This window comes from Coregonus lavaretus, assembly GCF_964263955.1.
Source record: "Coregonus lavaretus genome assembly, chromosome: 34".
Classification (NCBI taxonomy): Eukaryota; Metazoa; Chordata; class Actinopteri; order Salmoniformes; family Salmonidae; genus Coregonus; species Coregonus lavaretus.
Window position 1 is genome coordinate 20,709,270 of NC_140021.1, and position 15,713 is coordinate 20,724,982.

Sequence of the window (15,713 nt, forward strand, 5' to 3'; positions counted from 1 at the left end):
GAATGTAATTAGGAGACAGTTTGAGGGCCAAATGGCTGGTCCCAATGAGCACAGTAAACACTGGTCCAAAACAAACAGCACACTTCAAACAATGGCCTCAAACACAGCAGAGGCTACTAGCTACTACTGACTCCTGGCCTGGAGCTGGTCTGTTCCCCCCAGCATCACTGGAGCTTTTTAGTTACACTCACACTACAGTAGTCTTCCTTTTCTTCATCATACAGTATCATATTGGCTGCATGTGTGTAAATACGAGTGATTCTCCAAAGATATAATAATATTATTAGAAGTATTGCATTATTACAAATTCAGAGCTAAGGTCTTGGGGAAAGTCAGGTAGAGAGGAGAGGAGGTAGGCAGGTGGAAGTTTAATCCTAGCCGAGCTAGTAAGACTGTGGCTAGCTGCTTCATGCTGGAGCTCTCCTGGAGGCCAAGGGTGAGGGAGAACAGCCTGGAGCTCTCCTGGAGGCCAAGGGTGAGGGAGAACAGCCTGGAGCTCTCCTGGAGGCCAAGGGTGAGGGAGAACAGCCTGGGGCTCTCCTGGAGGCCAAGGGTGAGGGAGAACAGCCTGGGGCTCTCCTGGAGGCCAAGGGTGAGGGAGAACAGCCTGGGGCTTTCCTGGAGGCCAAGGGTGAGGGAGAACAGCCTGGAGCTCTCCTGGAGGCCAAGGGTGAGGGAGAACAGCCTGGAGCTCTCCTGGAGGCCAAGGGTGAGGGAGAACAGCCTGGAGCTCTCCTGGAGGCCAAGGGTGAGGGAGAACAGCCTGGGGCTTTCCTGAGCCCTCACGTGGCAGGGACCCCCACCCACATAGTGTGATAGTGATCTGGGATACCCCCTAGATAAGATACTGCCATCATCTCTAGAATAACAACATCACTATAGTACTTTGCTGGCAATTGCTGCTATGATGTTGTGAGGACTAGGTTTGGTAAGCAGTTCTGCTCTAGACTGTATGCCTTTTATAATGTATATCAGTGGCTGCTGTACTATCTACTGGGCTGCCGATCAGTGATATCAGCTTGAGGAACCACCATGAGTAAGAATAAAAGTTGGAACCTGTAATAATGAAATTCAAACTAATACCACATACCTCATTTTTACCAGCATATTACCTGTGCAACTAGAGGCGACAAAACTCTAGACTGAATACCAGGATGCGTACTCAGAGCATGTGCTGACCAGTTGGCAAGTGACTTCACTGACATTTTCAACATATCCCTGACCCAGTCTGTAATACTAATAATAATACTTGTTTCAAGCAGACCACCATAGTCCCCGTGCCCAAGAACGCCAAGTTAACCTGCCTAAATAACTATCGCCCGTAGCACTCACATCTATAGCCATGAAATGCTTTGACACCCTGGACACACTCCAATTTGCATACCGTACCGCCCCAACAGATCCACAGATGACGCAATCTCTATTGCACTCTACTGCCCTCACCCACCTGGACAAAATGAATACCTATGTAAGAAAGCTGTTCATTGACTACAGCTCTGCATTCAACACCATAGTCCCCTCCAAGCTCATAATCAAGCTCAGGACCCGGGGACTGAACACCTCAAGGGATTTTTCTGAAATCCTTGGACGGGCCGCCTAAGTCTAAACAGTGCAAAAAAAAGAAAGAAAAATGTTTTTAAATGTTTTACTAATTTTCAGGATGGAAAAATGCTTTCAGTGTAAACTTAAATGACTAAACCCAAATATATATAGTATGTAGAAAAGATCATGAACCTATATATTTTTTCATAATATAATCTATGAGAACTAACAATCAACAAAATAAAAGCTAGACAGTAAGGGAGAATTGAGAATTCCAAAAACAATGAATTTAGCAGTATTGGTTTGGTTATTATGTTTGAGCAAAATAACACAGCATTAGCCATGACCAAATGCATAGAATTGCAGTAAATTCATTTAAAACTGAAACATTTTCTCTCAGCTCCATGGCAGAATATGCAGAATCGCAGAAAATCTGCTTTAAAACTGCAACATTTTTGTTAAGCTGCATGGCAAAATGTGTAGAATTTCAGGAAATTAGCTTTAAAACTGCACAAATCTCTCTCAGCTCCATGGAGAAATGTTTGGAATGACAGAAAATTTGCTTAAAAAAAAGACTACACAGCCAAGATGGGGGCCTCTAAAATGTTCTCTAAAATTCAGCCGCGCCGATGGGTCGAACACACCCATTGTCACGCCCCCTGTCACGCCTCCTCCCACGCCCACCATCTAAGCCCCTTTTTAATTCCAGAAAAAACCCTGACCTCCCTCTGCAACTGGATCCTGGACTTCTGACGGGCCGCCTGAGGGTAGGCAATAACACATCTGCCACGCTGACAATCAACACGGGGACCCCTCAAGGGTGTGTGCTTCGTCCCCTCCTGTACTCCGTTCATGCACGACTGTGTGGCCGCGCACAACTCCAACACCATCATCAAGTTTGCTGGCGACACGACGGTGGCAGGATTGATCACAGACGACGACGATGCAGCCTATAGGGAGGAGGTACGAGACCTGGCAGTGTGGTGCCAGGACAACAACCTCTCCCTCAACGTCAGCAAGACAAAGGAGCTGATCGTGGACTACAGTAAATGGAGGGGAGAGCACGCTCCCATCCACATCGATAGGGCTATAGTGGAGTGGGTCGAGAGCTTCAAGTTCCTCGGTGTCCACATCATTAAGGAACTAAAGGAATACTTCAGGCAATGAAACCCTTTATCTACTTCCCCAGAGTCAGATGAACGCGTGGATACAATTTTTATGTCTATCGGCATTGACCCTTTTTTGCACTAACTCACTTTACCTCTACCCATATATACATACTGTAGCTACCTCAATTACCTCGTACCCCTGCACATCGACTCGGTACTGGTACTCCCTGCATATAGCCATGTTATGTTTACTCATTATTGTTATTCATTATTCACTGTGTATTTATTCCTCATGTCACTATTTCATTTTGTATCTTTAAAAGGGATACTTCGAGATTTTGGCACTGTACTTCCCCAGAGTCAGATGAACTTGTGGATACCATTTTTATGTCTCTGTGTCCAGTATGAAGGAAGTTATAGGTAGTTTCGCGAGCCAATGCTAACTGGCGTCAGCGCAATGACTGGAAGTCTATAGGTACCTGCTAGATAAAGGGCCTCATTGCCAAAATCCCAAAGTATCCCTTTAACTCTGCATTGTTGGAAAAGGACCGGTAAGTAAGCATTTCACTGTTAGTCTACACCCGTGTTTACGAAGCATGTGACAAATAACATGTTATTTTATTTGACATCTCTGAATTAATGTGCCAAAGCCTGGCACTCTGGATACTGAGTTAAAACACTGGGTAGGTAACAGGGTTAGGAGTTAAGGCTGGAGTGTGTTTTTTTAACCAAACCTCTGTGTTATGTGAATAACAGTTGGTTCCTCTGATTGTGAATCACAGACTACGTCCCAAAATGGTACCCTATTCTCTATATAGTGCACTACTTTTAACCAGAGCCCTGTGGGCCCTGGTCAAAAGTAGGGCACTAAATAGGGAATAGGGTACCATTTTGGGACGCAGAGAGAGAGGTCTCGGTAACAATGCTGGTGTTAATGACTGGTGACTCATCTCATTAGACATTTCCTATGCAGCTTCCCAGGGGCTTACTGACTGGACACAGTCAGAGACACCACCCAACTCATCACATCACACTGGTCTCTCTCTCTCTCACACACACACACACACGTCTCACACATGTGCTAATAACACATTGATTATACTATTACTAACAGGTCTTTATTCATCATCACTTGTCTGTAGTCTCAAACTGTCCTAATAGGTAGCCTGGAATCCAAACTGATAATTGCTCCTTTTCACTATTGCTTCATAATGAAACAGAGCAACATTCAGTTTGGATTCCAGGCTACCTGCATACCTGTTCACTGCAATCATCCTACGTTTTCCTGGTAAACTGAATCTACTAGAGCCCGACCGATATATATCGGTTCACCGATGTTAACAGCCGATATTAGCCTTTTACCTCTATATCGGTACCTGCTGATAATTCCACCAATAACCGATAATGAATAAATAGGATGAAAAAAGGGAATCTCATGCTTATCTGAACACTTCTGGCCATACTCATGATGTGTCATTATTGTCACAATGTATTAAATCAACATTTGAAGGATAGTTATTGGACAATTGCTCTTTTGGATGGCAATTTATGAGAATTCAGTGTGGAAAAATGATACCTTTTCATTTCCCCGCAGTTAAACAGTTGTGGTCCTCTGTAGCTCAGCTGGTAGAGCACGGCGCTTGTAACGCCAAGGTAGTGGGTTCGATCCCCGGGACCACCCATACGTAAAAATGTATGCACGCATGACTGTAAGTCGCTTTGGATAAAAGCGTCTGCTAAATGGCATATTATTATATATATATTATTATTAAACTGTATATCGGCCGATATATCGGTATAGGTAAGTTTTGTCCCCCAAAAATTGGAATCGGACTCAAAAACCATATCGATCGGGCTCTAGAATCTACATCTCATCATTATAGGCATAGCCTCACCAACCAAACATTTGCATCAACACAATACTGTCCTAACTACAGGTTATACATTGATCTTGCCACAGAATACCTGTGCCAGCTAAGATCTCCACTCACAGTTCTCCTCTCCTCACTCCCCTAAACAGCATCTGCTCTCACATGACCCTTTTATTCTATCCATCTCATTTTAGAGGCATAAATTGCATTAGTGGAGGGAGGCTGCCAGTCTGGAAGGGAGCTCTGCTTGCTTAAAAACATTTAACAGCTGTAGAGCACACTCGCTGCATTAAACTCCCACCAGATTAGTGCTGTAGCCTGGCCAGCTCCACAAACACACACAGGCTGGAGCGGGATACACACAAACACAACAGTGATGCTCGGGTTGACTCATATCCCTCAGTCCCCGCGTGGGCGGGTTTAAAGACATGACATATTGTGTTGATGAAGGGCAGGTGGCGGGATGAATAAAGAGAAAGCAATAGCCTACCTTAAAGTTGCACTATGCCGAAATCGCTCCGCCATTTCCTGGTTGCTAAAACTCTAATAGTTCGCTTAATTTCAGTTTGTGTGACAGAATAAGCTAGTATAGTGTAGAGAATCACTGTACCCCCCAGTTTTATCATTGGAATGTGATACACAACGAGGCGACGGTGTGCTTTAGGACCATGTGGACGCCTCCGAGCATCGGGCATGATGTTTGGAGCGTTTATCCGACTGGATAAAAATATATATATATATATATATATATATATATATATATATATATATATATATTCTACAGGAGTTAATATTAAGGCTATGTGAGAGGTTATAGACCTACAGTCAGTGTCCAGATTTCTGTTTAATTTGAAGCAGGGAGGCAACTTTGGTTTTAGAAGTGGGGGACATATGTCCAGAATTAAGCATGTCTTGCAGTAAAATTATACACCAAATGTAAGCAAAAATTTTTACTCGGGAACAGGAGTGAAGAAATATGATTTATTTATTTCACCATCTTGAGAGAATGCAAATGCACAGTTAGATAAGGGAAATGGAAGGGAAACCTAGTCAGTTGCACAACTGAATGCATTTAACCCAAATGTGTCTTCCGCATTTAACCCAACCCCTCTGAATCCTTAAACGACGTCCACGGCGCCTGGGGATCTGCTGTTGTTGGGGGTTAACTGCCTTGCTCAAGGGCAGAGTAGAAGATTTTTCCACCTTGCCGGCTCAGGGATTCAAACCAGCGACCTTTCAGTTACTGTCCCAACGCTCTTAACCGCTAGGCTACCTGCCACAGATACCGTCTGTAGAGGTGCTGTCTTTATCAGCATCATAAAAGCTGATAGTAGGCTATTTCAACCACATACAATATGCATCCAAGCCGAACTTAAATCTTACCAGAAACATGTTGGGTCGTTTTCACAGCTTTCTACTTCCTTACAACCGGTCAAACTGAAGTCACTTGGATATTCTGCACAGAAAATCGTTCCTTATTTTATTGCATTTTATCCCAGGTCCCTAAACGTCTTTGCTCTGCGAAAGAAGCAGAGATGACAGAGAAAACTTGACCGATGTCAACTAGTTTGAAGCATTCATTCTATTGCTTTATGATAGTATTCTGGTGAGCAAGGATTTATTTAGTCTTCTAGGGTAACATATAAATGACAGAAGAGAAGCTGCATGTACTTAATTATAGACAAGTTCACTAACAAAATAGCCTACCACAATGTCAGAAATTATAAGTAGAAACATATCTAAATCAGGCCAAAAATAATCCTTCACCCCCTGTCAAAAATTTGTTCCGCAATCTCTGACTGTAGCCCACAGCGCATGTTCTCTATTAGCGGGTTAGGTGCGGGTCTCAGATTTTCACATATAGTCGGGCGGTGGCGGATGGGTTATTAGCAATTGCAGGCAGGTGCGGGTGAACAAACAGCTGACCTGCACACCACACACACACACACACACACACAGATGTGGATGGTGGACTCCATATGCCCTTTGGTCCTCCCACAATACACCCATTGCATGGAGGGGCCCTATGGAGGGGCCCAGAGTAAAGGACTAGATTCTCCCTAGTTCCTACCAACACACACACACACAAACCCAGGAAGGCAGTCCAGCCCAGCCCGGGTCCCACAGGCGCTGACAGACGTCACAGGGTGCATTCTAAATCGCACCCTATTTCCTATATAGTGCACTATTGGGCCTTGGGAATAGGGTGCCATTTGGGGGGATTCTCATAATGGGTAACTGAATGAGCAAGTTAGGGGATTTTTTTGTTTCCGAGCCAAGCATGATGGGTTATTTTCGTCTGGGTATAAAGTAAATGACTGCATTGCAAGAACAGGTTTTTTGTTGTTGTAGTTTTTCTGTTTCATGTGCATAGCTCCCATCTAAATTGTGTTTTCCATAATCATAATAACATTAACCATCAATTTACTTTAGCATACCATGTTATAGGCCTAACCAAATATAGGCTATTCAAATCACATTCAATAACACTTAAACCTCGCATGAGTGTGGGAAGAACACATGATTTATGTCCTACCGTCCATATTCTCCCTGTCGCTGATGTGTTGTAGGTTGCAGCCCGTATCCTCTCTACTCAGCTCTGCTTCGGGGCGGTAGGATTCTAGCCTCGAATGGGCATTTCTCCGGATCTTGGGGCTCGACGATACGCAGCAGGAGGTGGTGTTCCCCATCGTTAGGTCCCTGTAGTAGGCTAGAAAGGCTAAAGTATATTTTCCGTCAGCGTCTTCCTAGTCGATCACGAAACAGACGGATGAGAGAGATAGGGCGTAAACGCGGATTCGTTGTCAGCGCGCGGGTAGAAAGAACTGCAGAAATATCCGTTCGATTACACACCCTTGTCCGGTCCTGATTTGAGGCAGCTGTAACATAGAGCCATTTAAAACTAGAAGGAACAAATACATCCGAATGCTAGGCTACTCCCCCTGAGCCAAATCCCCCGGCGGACCCAGAAATCTGCTCTGCCCACGCAATCTCCAGGTTTACCGTCGGCTGTTGCCTTACAATTTGAACCAAATCTGCAATGTCGTTTTAATCATTTTAGAACTATTCGAATACTACTCTGGTCTCGTTAAAGATACAGCGCTGCATTGTAACCGACGTAGCCGTTTGATGGAAAAGGTTCCGGTTCAAGTGGGTGGTTCCAAACTAGCTCGCTCAAATACTTGAGAAAGGACCATGCTATACTGTAGCCTAGTTTTACTTTTCCCTCTCTTCAAGTAGTGCGCTGATTCTCTAGGTCTAGGAAATGGGGAAAATAGTAGCCCTAACAAGGCTACACAGTAATAACTGTTCTTTTTATTATCATGTTTAAGTGCGTAGATTAGATGTATTGTATCAAAGAATGTACACAAATTGTGACCCAATTGTGAAATCAATCAATACAGTTTATGTTTTGACATGATCTGTTGTTCATATGTCATAAAACATGTACAAACAAAAACATTGACTGTGCTCATAATTTTGAGTCATTCAAAACATTTTACAATATTCTAAATTATATTTGAATCTCCCATCAATTGATTGAAGACCAGCCATCCGTTAATCTATTGTAGACCTATTGAATGTGGTTGAAAATGGCCTGTTTCCGTTTACAGTAAATGCAGTAAAATGATTATCTGGGATTAGTGAATGTTAATGTAAACAGAAGGGAATCCTGATGTATAATCCTTTATAGTGAATGGCACACTTTCATCTGGCAGGGGTTTAATGTCCTGACATGCCAATCTAGACTGAACGGTGTTCATGGCAATGTATAGAAATGGGACATGTGTGAAATACGAACTATACTGTAGTAGTTACATTGATATCAGTAGGCCTATTTATATTGTCTGCTGTAGTGCTTTAGTGCGTCCTACTGGTGCAGACATCTCATTACATGTCAGAAACAAAATACAAATGTTGAAAAAGGCTAAATCAATACTTATTTTGTGATGCTGTTGAACTGAGTGGGAGAAGTGTAGGCCTACTGCAAGCTGTTGTACATTCACTGTCACTACCATTTGACACACATTTTTAAATCTGCAAGTGCAACGTGACAGAGGATTTGTGAGAGAGAGACTTTGCTTAGTCTGGGAGAAGTTTTAGGGTTAAAGGGTTGTAGGCCTTTATTGCATACCCTTACTTATAGGTCAGTGGTTATAGGCTAAAGCATGCATTGCACTGTTATGAAGATGATGTTTGAATGGTCAATTAGTAGTTGTACATTTATCCACATGGTGGAAAAAGGATCTCAAATCAAACTCATGTGATGAGTAAAACAGTTTAGTTAGAGTGTGTACTGACTGTCCATTACATTTTTGTCATTTAGCAGACACTCTTATCCAGAGTGACTTAAAGGAGCAATTAGGGTTAAGTGCCTTGCTCAAGGGTATATCAACAGATTTTTCAGTTAGTCAGCTCAGGGATTCAAACCAGCTGCCTTCCAGTGACCGATCCAACACTCTTAACCGCTAGGCTACCTGCCACCCACTGTCCACTAGGGAGAGCAAGCATCTTACATGGAACATTCCAATGTTTTTTTTTCTGCTCACAAAAGTAGTGCACTGGGCCTTTACTAGTCCTGTATTAGTGGACCGATATAGCCGTCTGTAGCACAGCAATCCCCCCGTCCCATTTGGCTAGGGTTAGGGTGGAACTGAGATGTGGAAATGAAGCTTGGGTTTGGTTTAGCAGTTATAGGTTGTGGTTGAAGCCAGGGTTTGGGTTGAACCGGGATGTGGACAGGAAGCTAGGGTTAGGGGGCTGGGCTGACCCTTCCTTTGCAGCAGGTTTAATAGCAGTATGTCTGTGGGTTATATGCACATCCCAAATGTAACTACCAGTGCCCGGCCAAAAAGAAAAGAAAGAAAAGCCTCCAAATGGTGCTGTATATGTTGGTGCATGAATACAGTAAAGCAAGCATTGGAGCAGCATTAGCCAAGTGCAGGCTTTTCTCAATAGATAGCCATTGCAGCAACACTACCTCCATTCTATCAAATCTGATTTATGGAGAAATTGCTTTGAAGCTGAAATATATATATAGGGCTCAAACTTAACTTTTTAATTATAGAAGGTACTGGTGCTCACAACTTTAAAAAGTTAGAATCACCAAACAGTATAGGAGCACCAGAAACATATATTAGGTCGATCCTACCTTTGAAGCACATACCTGGACTAGCCTATCCAGCCCCTTTCCTGTCTCCCATAGGCCTACTGGGCAAGTTACAGGTTGTTAGCCAGCTAGGTAAAATGACTGGACAAGGTTGTTTGTTAAACAAATAGTTAGCAACCCGTGAGTAAGCTAATTTAAAATGGCCAGTGACATGGTTTATACAATTATCAAATTTGACCTGCGATTCTGTGATAGAAATAAAACAAATGTAGCTCCACTAATATTATAACTTTTGAACGGTTTGGGCTGGAGACGAGCAGTTTTCATTAATCATGGTTCACAGAACAGAAAACTGAAGGAGGCTTTTATATATTTAAAAAATGGTCTCCAATGGGTTCAGGGACCAATAACAATGGGAATAAAACACAAAACATAATGTGATTGGTAAATGAGCACGGAGGGGAGCCCATTACTGCGTTAATATCATTTGTTACTGCAACTCTAGCATTAAAGTGGTTACTTTGAGCAATATGATAACTATTTCAAGGTCAATTAAGTAAAATATAAAGAAATCACACAAAAAAATAGATTTTTAATGCTGTGTAAAACATTTTATTTGAGAATCAAATTGATATCAAAGCATTATAAGGAGTTTTTCACTTACAAAACAATATACTTGAATTTGAACAATAGTGCAGATTAGAGAAATACATTCAAGAAGGGTCATGGGTTATTTTAGCTGAATTGTTTTAGACAAACTTTTAACAACATTACAAACACATGAACTTTGAACAAAAGCTATTATGGTCACGGCAGGTTTGTGCTCTGTGACATAAGGGTATATATTAATTTACATTCAACCAATACAATGTCTCTTCATGAAGATTAAATACAAAAATGTAAAACAAAAAACCACTGTGCATGAAGAATTTAAGATTTCTAACAATAAAAAACAACAACTAAATAAATAGTAATGAAATAGTACAATAAACTTTTTATTTGTATTTTTTATCCCTCATATACAGTACATATATGCTGGTTAGTTTCTTTGTAAAAGGTAACTTAAGATAGAGCACTCTCTATGCAAGCCCTAGTCTCTGCAAAATAATGCCTATACATTGCTATAATGTGCAGGCCTGGGACTCCACATGTCATTCAAGATAAACCTCTGGGAGCATTTTGTCTGATAAATCTTCAAATAACAGATCTTCAATAAGAATTTTTAAAACAATTTAAAACCATAGGCATTGTGTTTTGATATGGCATATGTTATTTAAAATAAACATATTACTGTGGAATGCTATGTACAGTAGCTGGTTATGATAGGCATAAATTGCATGTCTCTACAGGGCATGTATGTACAATATGCTGTACTGTTACTGACTTGACTTAATTCCATAAATTTCCTTAAAGTAGTTTAGCTCGTCCATGAGCTTCTTGTTCTGGGCCTCCAGCATGGTGAGGCGAGTCTCCAGACATCGAATATACTCTCTCTTCCTCCGCCGGCACTCTTTGGCTGCTTGCCTGCAACAAGCAAAAGCAACAGGGGCACCTCATAATACTCACTGTACTCGCTCCACAACTGGCCAGATACTGTAAGTGCTGTATGACGACAGTAGGAAACATGTCTTCTAAACAAGTGGATCGGGAAACGCGCTGAATGTTTTTTTTGCATATTTTGGTGTGTAAGAGCAGATGCTGGACATCAAATGAAAGCGGATTCTCCAAGATACCCTTACAGTTATCCGGAAACTGTTACTGCGGCGCACACCCTCAAGCCTTTAGCAGTTTGTGGTCATTCAACTTTGTGGCAATATATGTCTTTAAGAGCTTTTAGTTCCTCAATGAGAGTCCTGTTTTGATTTTCGAGCAGAGCCACCCGATTCTCAATACATTTTACATATTCCTTCTTCTTCCGGCGACACTCGCGGGCAGCCTCCCTGGAAGCAACAACACACAGCCTCCGTGAAAAGACTGGTAGCTACAGACAGATATCAAGGCCATACGTCCATAACAAGAAAGGCTTACATCCAGTATTTTCACAATCACTCACAATAAGTTTCAGTCAAGACTGATAATGGTAACGAACATAAGCAATAACACCACCACAGAGTGACTGATTAGGCATTTTACCTAAATCAACATGCAGGAGACTACATTTGCCTGTGCAAAATCGTGACATAATACATGCAATAGCAGAGTGTAAATGTCAACAAAAAATATAGCTTTTAGTGACAAACATTCAGGTGAAAGCACGACAAAGCACAAAAATGCACAACAGCAATCCAATGTCAAAGTACAACAAGCATGTCAGTGTGTGTTCTGAGGCAAATGGTGTCATTCAAAAAAGGCAGGCCAAGAATGGGTGATTGGACACCGAACCCAGGCGGTAGAATGCAGATGTAGTATACAGCACATGCATGTTAATTAGTAGCATTAATGAATGAAAAAAACATGTTATTAGCATTTTGATGATGATCTGTCCCATCATGCTTAGCCAACATTCTCATGCAGGACCCGCCTTGATCATAAGGCTGTGGTTTAGTACCCACATGAAAAAATATTGGAATGTTTTTGCGGACTTTCCTGTAGTATTCACCGTAGTGTTTTTGTACTGTAGTATACTGTAGTATTTACTGTAGTGTTTTATTATCTTTTACATACAAGTGAGGGACTTTCTCCTTGAGGAAACCTACTGGAGAAATACTAAAAGAGAAATGTTCCAAAACCAGTACATCGGTTTCTCTAACCATAGGTAACACAATACATGGTCTATAATTGGCATGTAGGTTTCTCACTTACGGGTGGCACAAATTGGGATATGGGGGAGGGGAATGGGCAAATTAAAGAAAAAATAAAAAATATATTGTTTTTGTGGACTGTAGTGTTTTTGCTGACATTTCTGTATTATTTACTACAGGGTTTTTTGGTGGATAATACCGTAGTATTTACTATAGTATTCTACAGTATACTACAAAAATATATACTAAGTACTACACATGATCGAGGGATACTACAGTGTGTAGTATAGTATTCTACAGTATACTACATAATTCTATAGTAAGTACTGTAGTATTCTATAGTAAACTGTAGTATTTTTTTAAAATGTGGGTGTAGTCTACCTGTTCTTCATGAGGCGGAGTTGTCTCTTGCGTGTGGTCTCGTCAGCCATGAGTGGGGGGCTGTGCAGGGAGCCTGGGGAGCTGGCCATCACAACGCCCTGGGGCAGGCTGGAGGTGGGAGTGCAAATCTGGTAGCCTGACATGTCACCAGTGGAAGCTGGCAGAAACACAGAAATACACAGACAGGCAAGGAGTCAGTGTGATGGGGAACACTTCTTAGAGCACTACCATGTGTATTAGCTGCTAACTTGCTGAATAAGGCATCCACCACCTTAAAAGTACAGAAAGGTAAGTAGTCTAATTAATTCACACAGTGACTAAAAGGTATGGAAGTATACATCGGTGGATTACGCAATAAGGTTCTGATGTCATCCGATTCCTAGGGGTGTGAGTGGTTACGTGAGAGAGAATATGATCGCTACACAGACAGGCTCTACAGAGAGCAGAACAAAATAAAATGCCTAGGAATTTGACATTCCTACATTCACTTCAACATGTTAGTTTAAATTTGTGCAGAATTCCATCCAAAATCAAATATTAAATATACCTTATCTGTGCCATTGGAGCTGCCTGTATATCATTGAATATGGTGATTCATTTGGTAACGTCTTGCTCTCGCAAAAGGAACTGCCTGTAATCACAGCATGACTGGGACTGACGTCAATGTCCATCTTATTCGCCGGTTAGCATTTACATTTCCCTGCTGGGGTCCAGTTCCAGGAAAACTAGTGACGTCAGCCACTGTGTGTGTGTGTGCGCTTTGAGTGGGCAGGAAAGCATTTCACAGAGAGGGAGAGGAGAAGAGAGGGAGGGGGGATGGACGGACGGAGCGCACAGGGAAACACAAAATATTCCAATCGTATTCAGCGTGTTGCAATCAGCTTTTTCTTTCACAAGAAGACTGATATTTCCGAGGCTGTTTTGCAGTTTTACAAAAGACAAACCAAGACATTCAAGGATAATAATGCTAAATTACATGGAATTCTAATGTATTTGTTTTGACAATAAAACAAATCCTAAGCAATACAACAACTGTGTTATATCTCTCAGGATATCAACACATTTTCAATACCTTTATTACTTCATGGTGAGTTCAATACCTTTATGACTTTATAGTACGTTTTCTTTCAATTTTATTAGCTAATGTCTGTAGACAACTGTGATATTATTATCATACAATAACAATCTTCTACAGTTAAGAGTCAAAATTAATAATTAATCCAAAAAGCAGAGGCTACGCAGGCTGTACAGTATTAGTGTAGCACGAAGACAGAGGAGTTCCTTCACAGTTACCATTTTCTCTTTAACTTTCTCATCAAGCTTTCGAGTGGCGCAGCGGTCTAAGGCACTGCATGTCAGTACAAGAGGCATCACTACAGACCCTGGTTCAATCCCAGGCTGTATCACATCTGGCCGTGATTGGGAGTCCCATAGGGAAGCGCACAGTTGTCCAGGTTAGGGGAGGGTTTGGCTGTGGTAGGCTGTCATTGTAAATGAAAATGTGTTCTTAACTGACTTGTCTAGTTACATAAAAAAGTAAAAGATTAAAGTTAACATACCTGACTCATCCGCAGCAACAGCCATATCTGTTCTTAAGAGGTCCAAATGCAGCTCTCTAACTGAAATGCTTCCAAAACCACCAGCTATGTGTGCAATCACAATTAAGGGCATTGACATCACTATGACATCATTGGCTTCCTGATGTCAATGATGACATGCATTGATCTATGAGTCCTCCCCCTCCACTGGTATTTATTGCTTTTGTGTTTTTTTTGGCCTATGAAAGGTTTAAATTGCTTCTCAAATGTGTTAATCTCAACAACAACAAAAGCATTTTTAAAGGAGATTATTTGTATGTCTTTTTAAAACATTGAATTGGGTATTGGGTGTGAATGATATAATACACTAACCGAAACAATATATACTGACAAAAACATATATGACAGCACTCTACTTAATACTACTTAAATACTTAATAAACTGCTGTAAACATAATTTCTGCACAATGTGATTTCTATGTAATGCTCAAATCATGACATTCCAGTTGAGTGACTTTTAGTTTTTTTCTCACTTAATTTGAAGTGTCCAAGCTTTAATAATAATAATTTATTTCATTTTTAAAGCACTTTTCATTATACAGAATAATTTTTACCAAATAGAAAAATAAATGGGCACAACTAGACAGGGCAACTGACACAAAGAACCCAGCGGACACCACAAGGGACAAGGATACCAAGGAGCACAGCTATCAACAGAAAGCCTTCCTAAAGAGAAAGGTCTTTAGGCCAATTTTAAAGGAGTCTAGAGTTTATTGTGCTTTCAAAGGGGTCCAGGAGAGCATTCCAGAGGTTTGGGGTGGTCGAGCTGAATGCCCGATCCTCCAAGTAGCGGAACTTGGTCCTGGGGGCGTGGAAGAGCAGGCTATCGCTTGACCTGAGGGTGCAGGTGGGGTTATGGAGGGAAAGCAGTTCTTTGAGATAAGGAGGGGCACTGCCACGAATACACTAGCAAGTCAGCAGGAGGGTTTTGAATTCAATCCGGAATGAGACGGGGAGCCAGTGCAGAGATGCCAGGATGGGGGTGATGTGATGGTGTTTCTGCACTCTCTTCAAGATCCTAGCAGCGCTGTTCTGGATGTATTGGCGCTTCTGGAGACTCCTGCCAGGGATCACGATGAAGAGTACTTTACAGTAGTACAGCCTACTTTAAAGGTCCAGTGCAGTCAAAAATGTGATTTTCCTGGGTTTTATATATATTTCAACACTTTGAGGTTGGAATAATACTGTGAAATTGTGAAAATTATGATAATGTCCTTTTAGTGTAAGGGCTGTTTTAAAATATTTTCTGCCTGTTTTGGTGGGTTTTGGCCTTCCATGGTGACATCACCATGTGGAAGATTAGTCAATAAGAAAGAGTTCCAAACCACTCTGTCAATAGCAGCTAATGTTCAGTTTTCCCC

General features: G+C 41.6%; 2 protein-coding genes across 7 annotated transcripts in view; both read right to left on the reverse strand.

Moving 5' to 3' along the window:
- The window catches only part of ccny (cyclin Y), a 72,254-nt gene extending 64,615 nt beyond the window's left edge, over positions 1–7,639 (reverse strand). For all 4 annotated transcript variants that reach the window (XM_084151994.1, XM_084151996.1, XM_084151993.1 and 1 more), the window contains exon 1: positions 7,059–7,639. In XM_084151994.1, the coding sequence (XP_084008120.1) occupies positions 7,059–7,212 (154 nt within the window). In that variant the 5' untranslated portion in view covers positions 7,213–7,639. The remainder of the gene's footprint in view (positions 1–7,058) is intronic.
- Positions 7,640–10,219: 2,580 nt separating this feature from the next.
- LOC311108952 (cAMP-responsive element modulator-like) lies at positions 10,220–14,692 on the reverse strand. 3 transcript variants are annotated; one of them, XM_084151731.1, is made up of 3 exons: positions 14,314–14,692; positions 12,755–12,911; positions 10,220–11,156 (listed from the first exon to the last, which is right to left on the reverse strand). In XM_084151731.1, the coding sequence occupies exons 1-3, from the start codon at positions 14,429–14,431 to the stop codon at positions 11,009–11,011; spliced, it is 423 nt and encodes a 140-aa protein (XP_084007857.1). In that variant the 5' UTR covers positions 14,432–14,692; the 3' UTR covers positions 10,220–11,008. The 3 variants fall into 3 exon arrangements, with proteins under 3 accessions (XP_084007857.1, XP_084007858.1, XP_084007859.1); XM_084151732.1 differs by having other exon boundaries at positions 10,220–11,572; positions 14,314–14,671; XM_084151733.1 differs by lacking the exon at positions 14,314–14,692 and adding an exon at positions 14,048–14,136.
- Between the last annotated feature and the right edge of the window lie 1,021 nt (positions 14,693–15,713).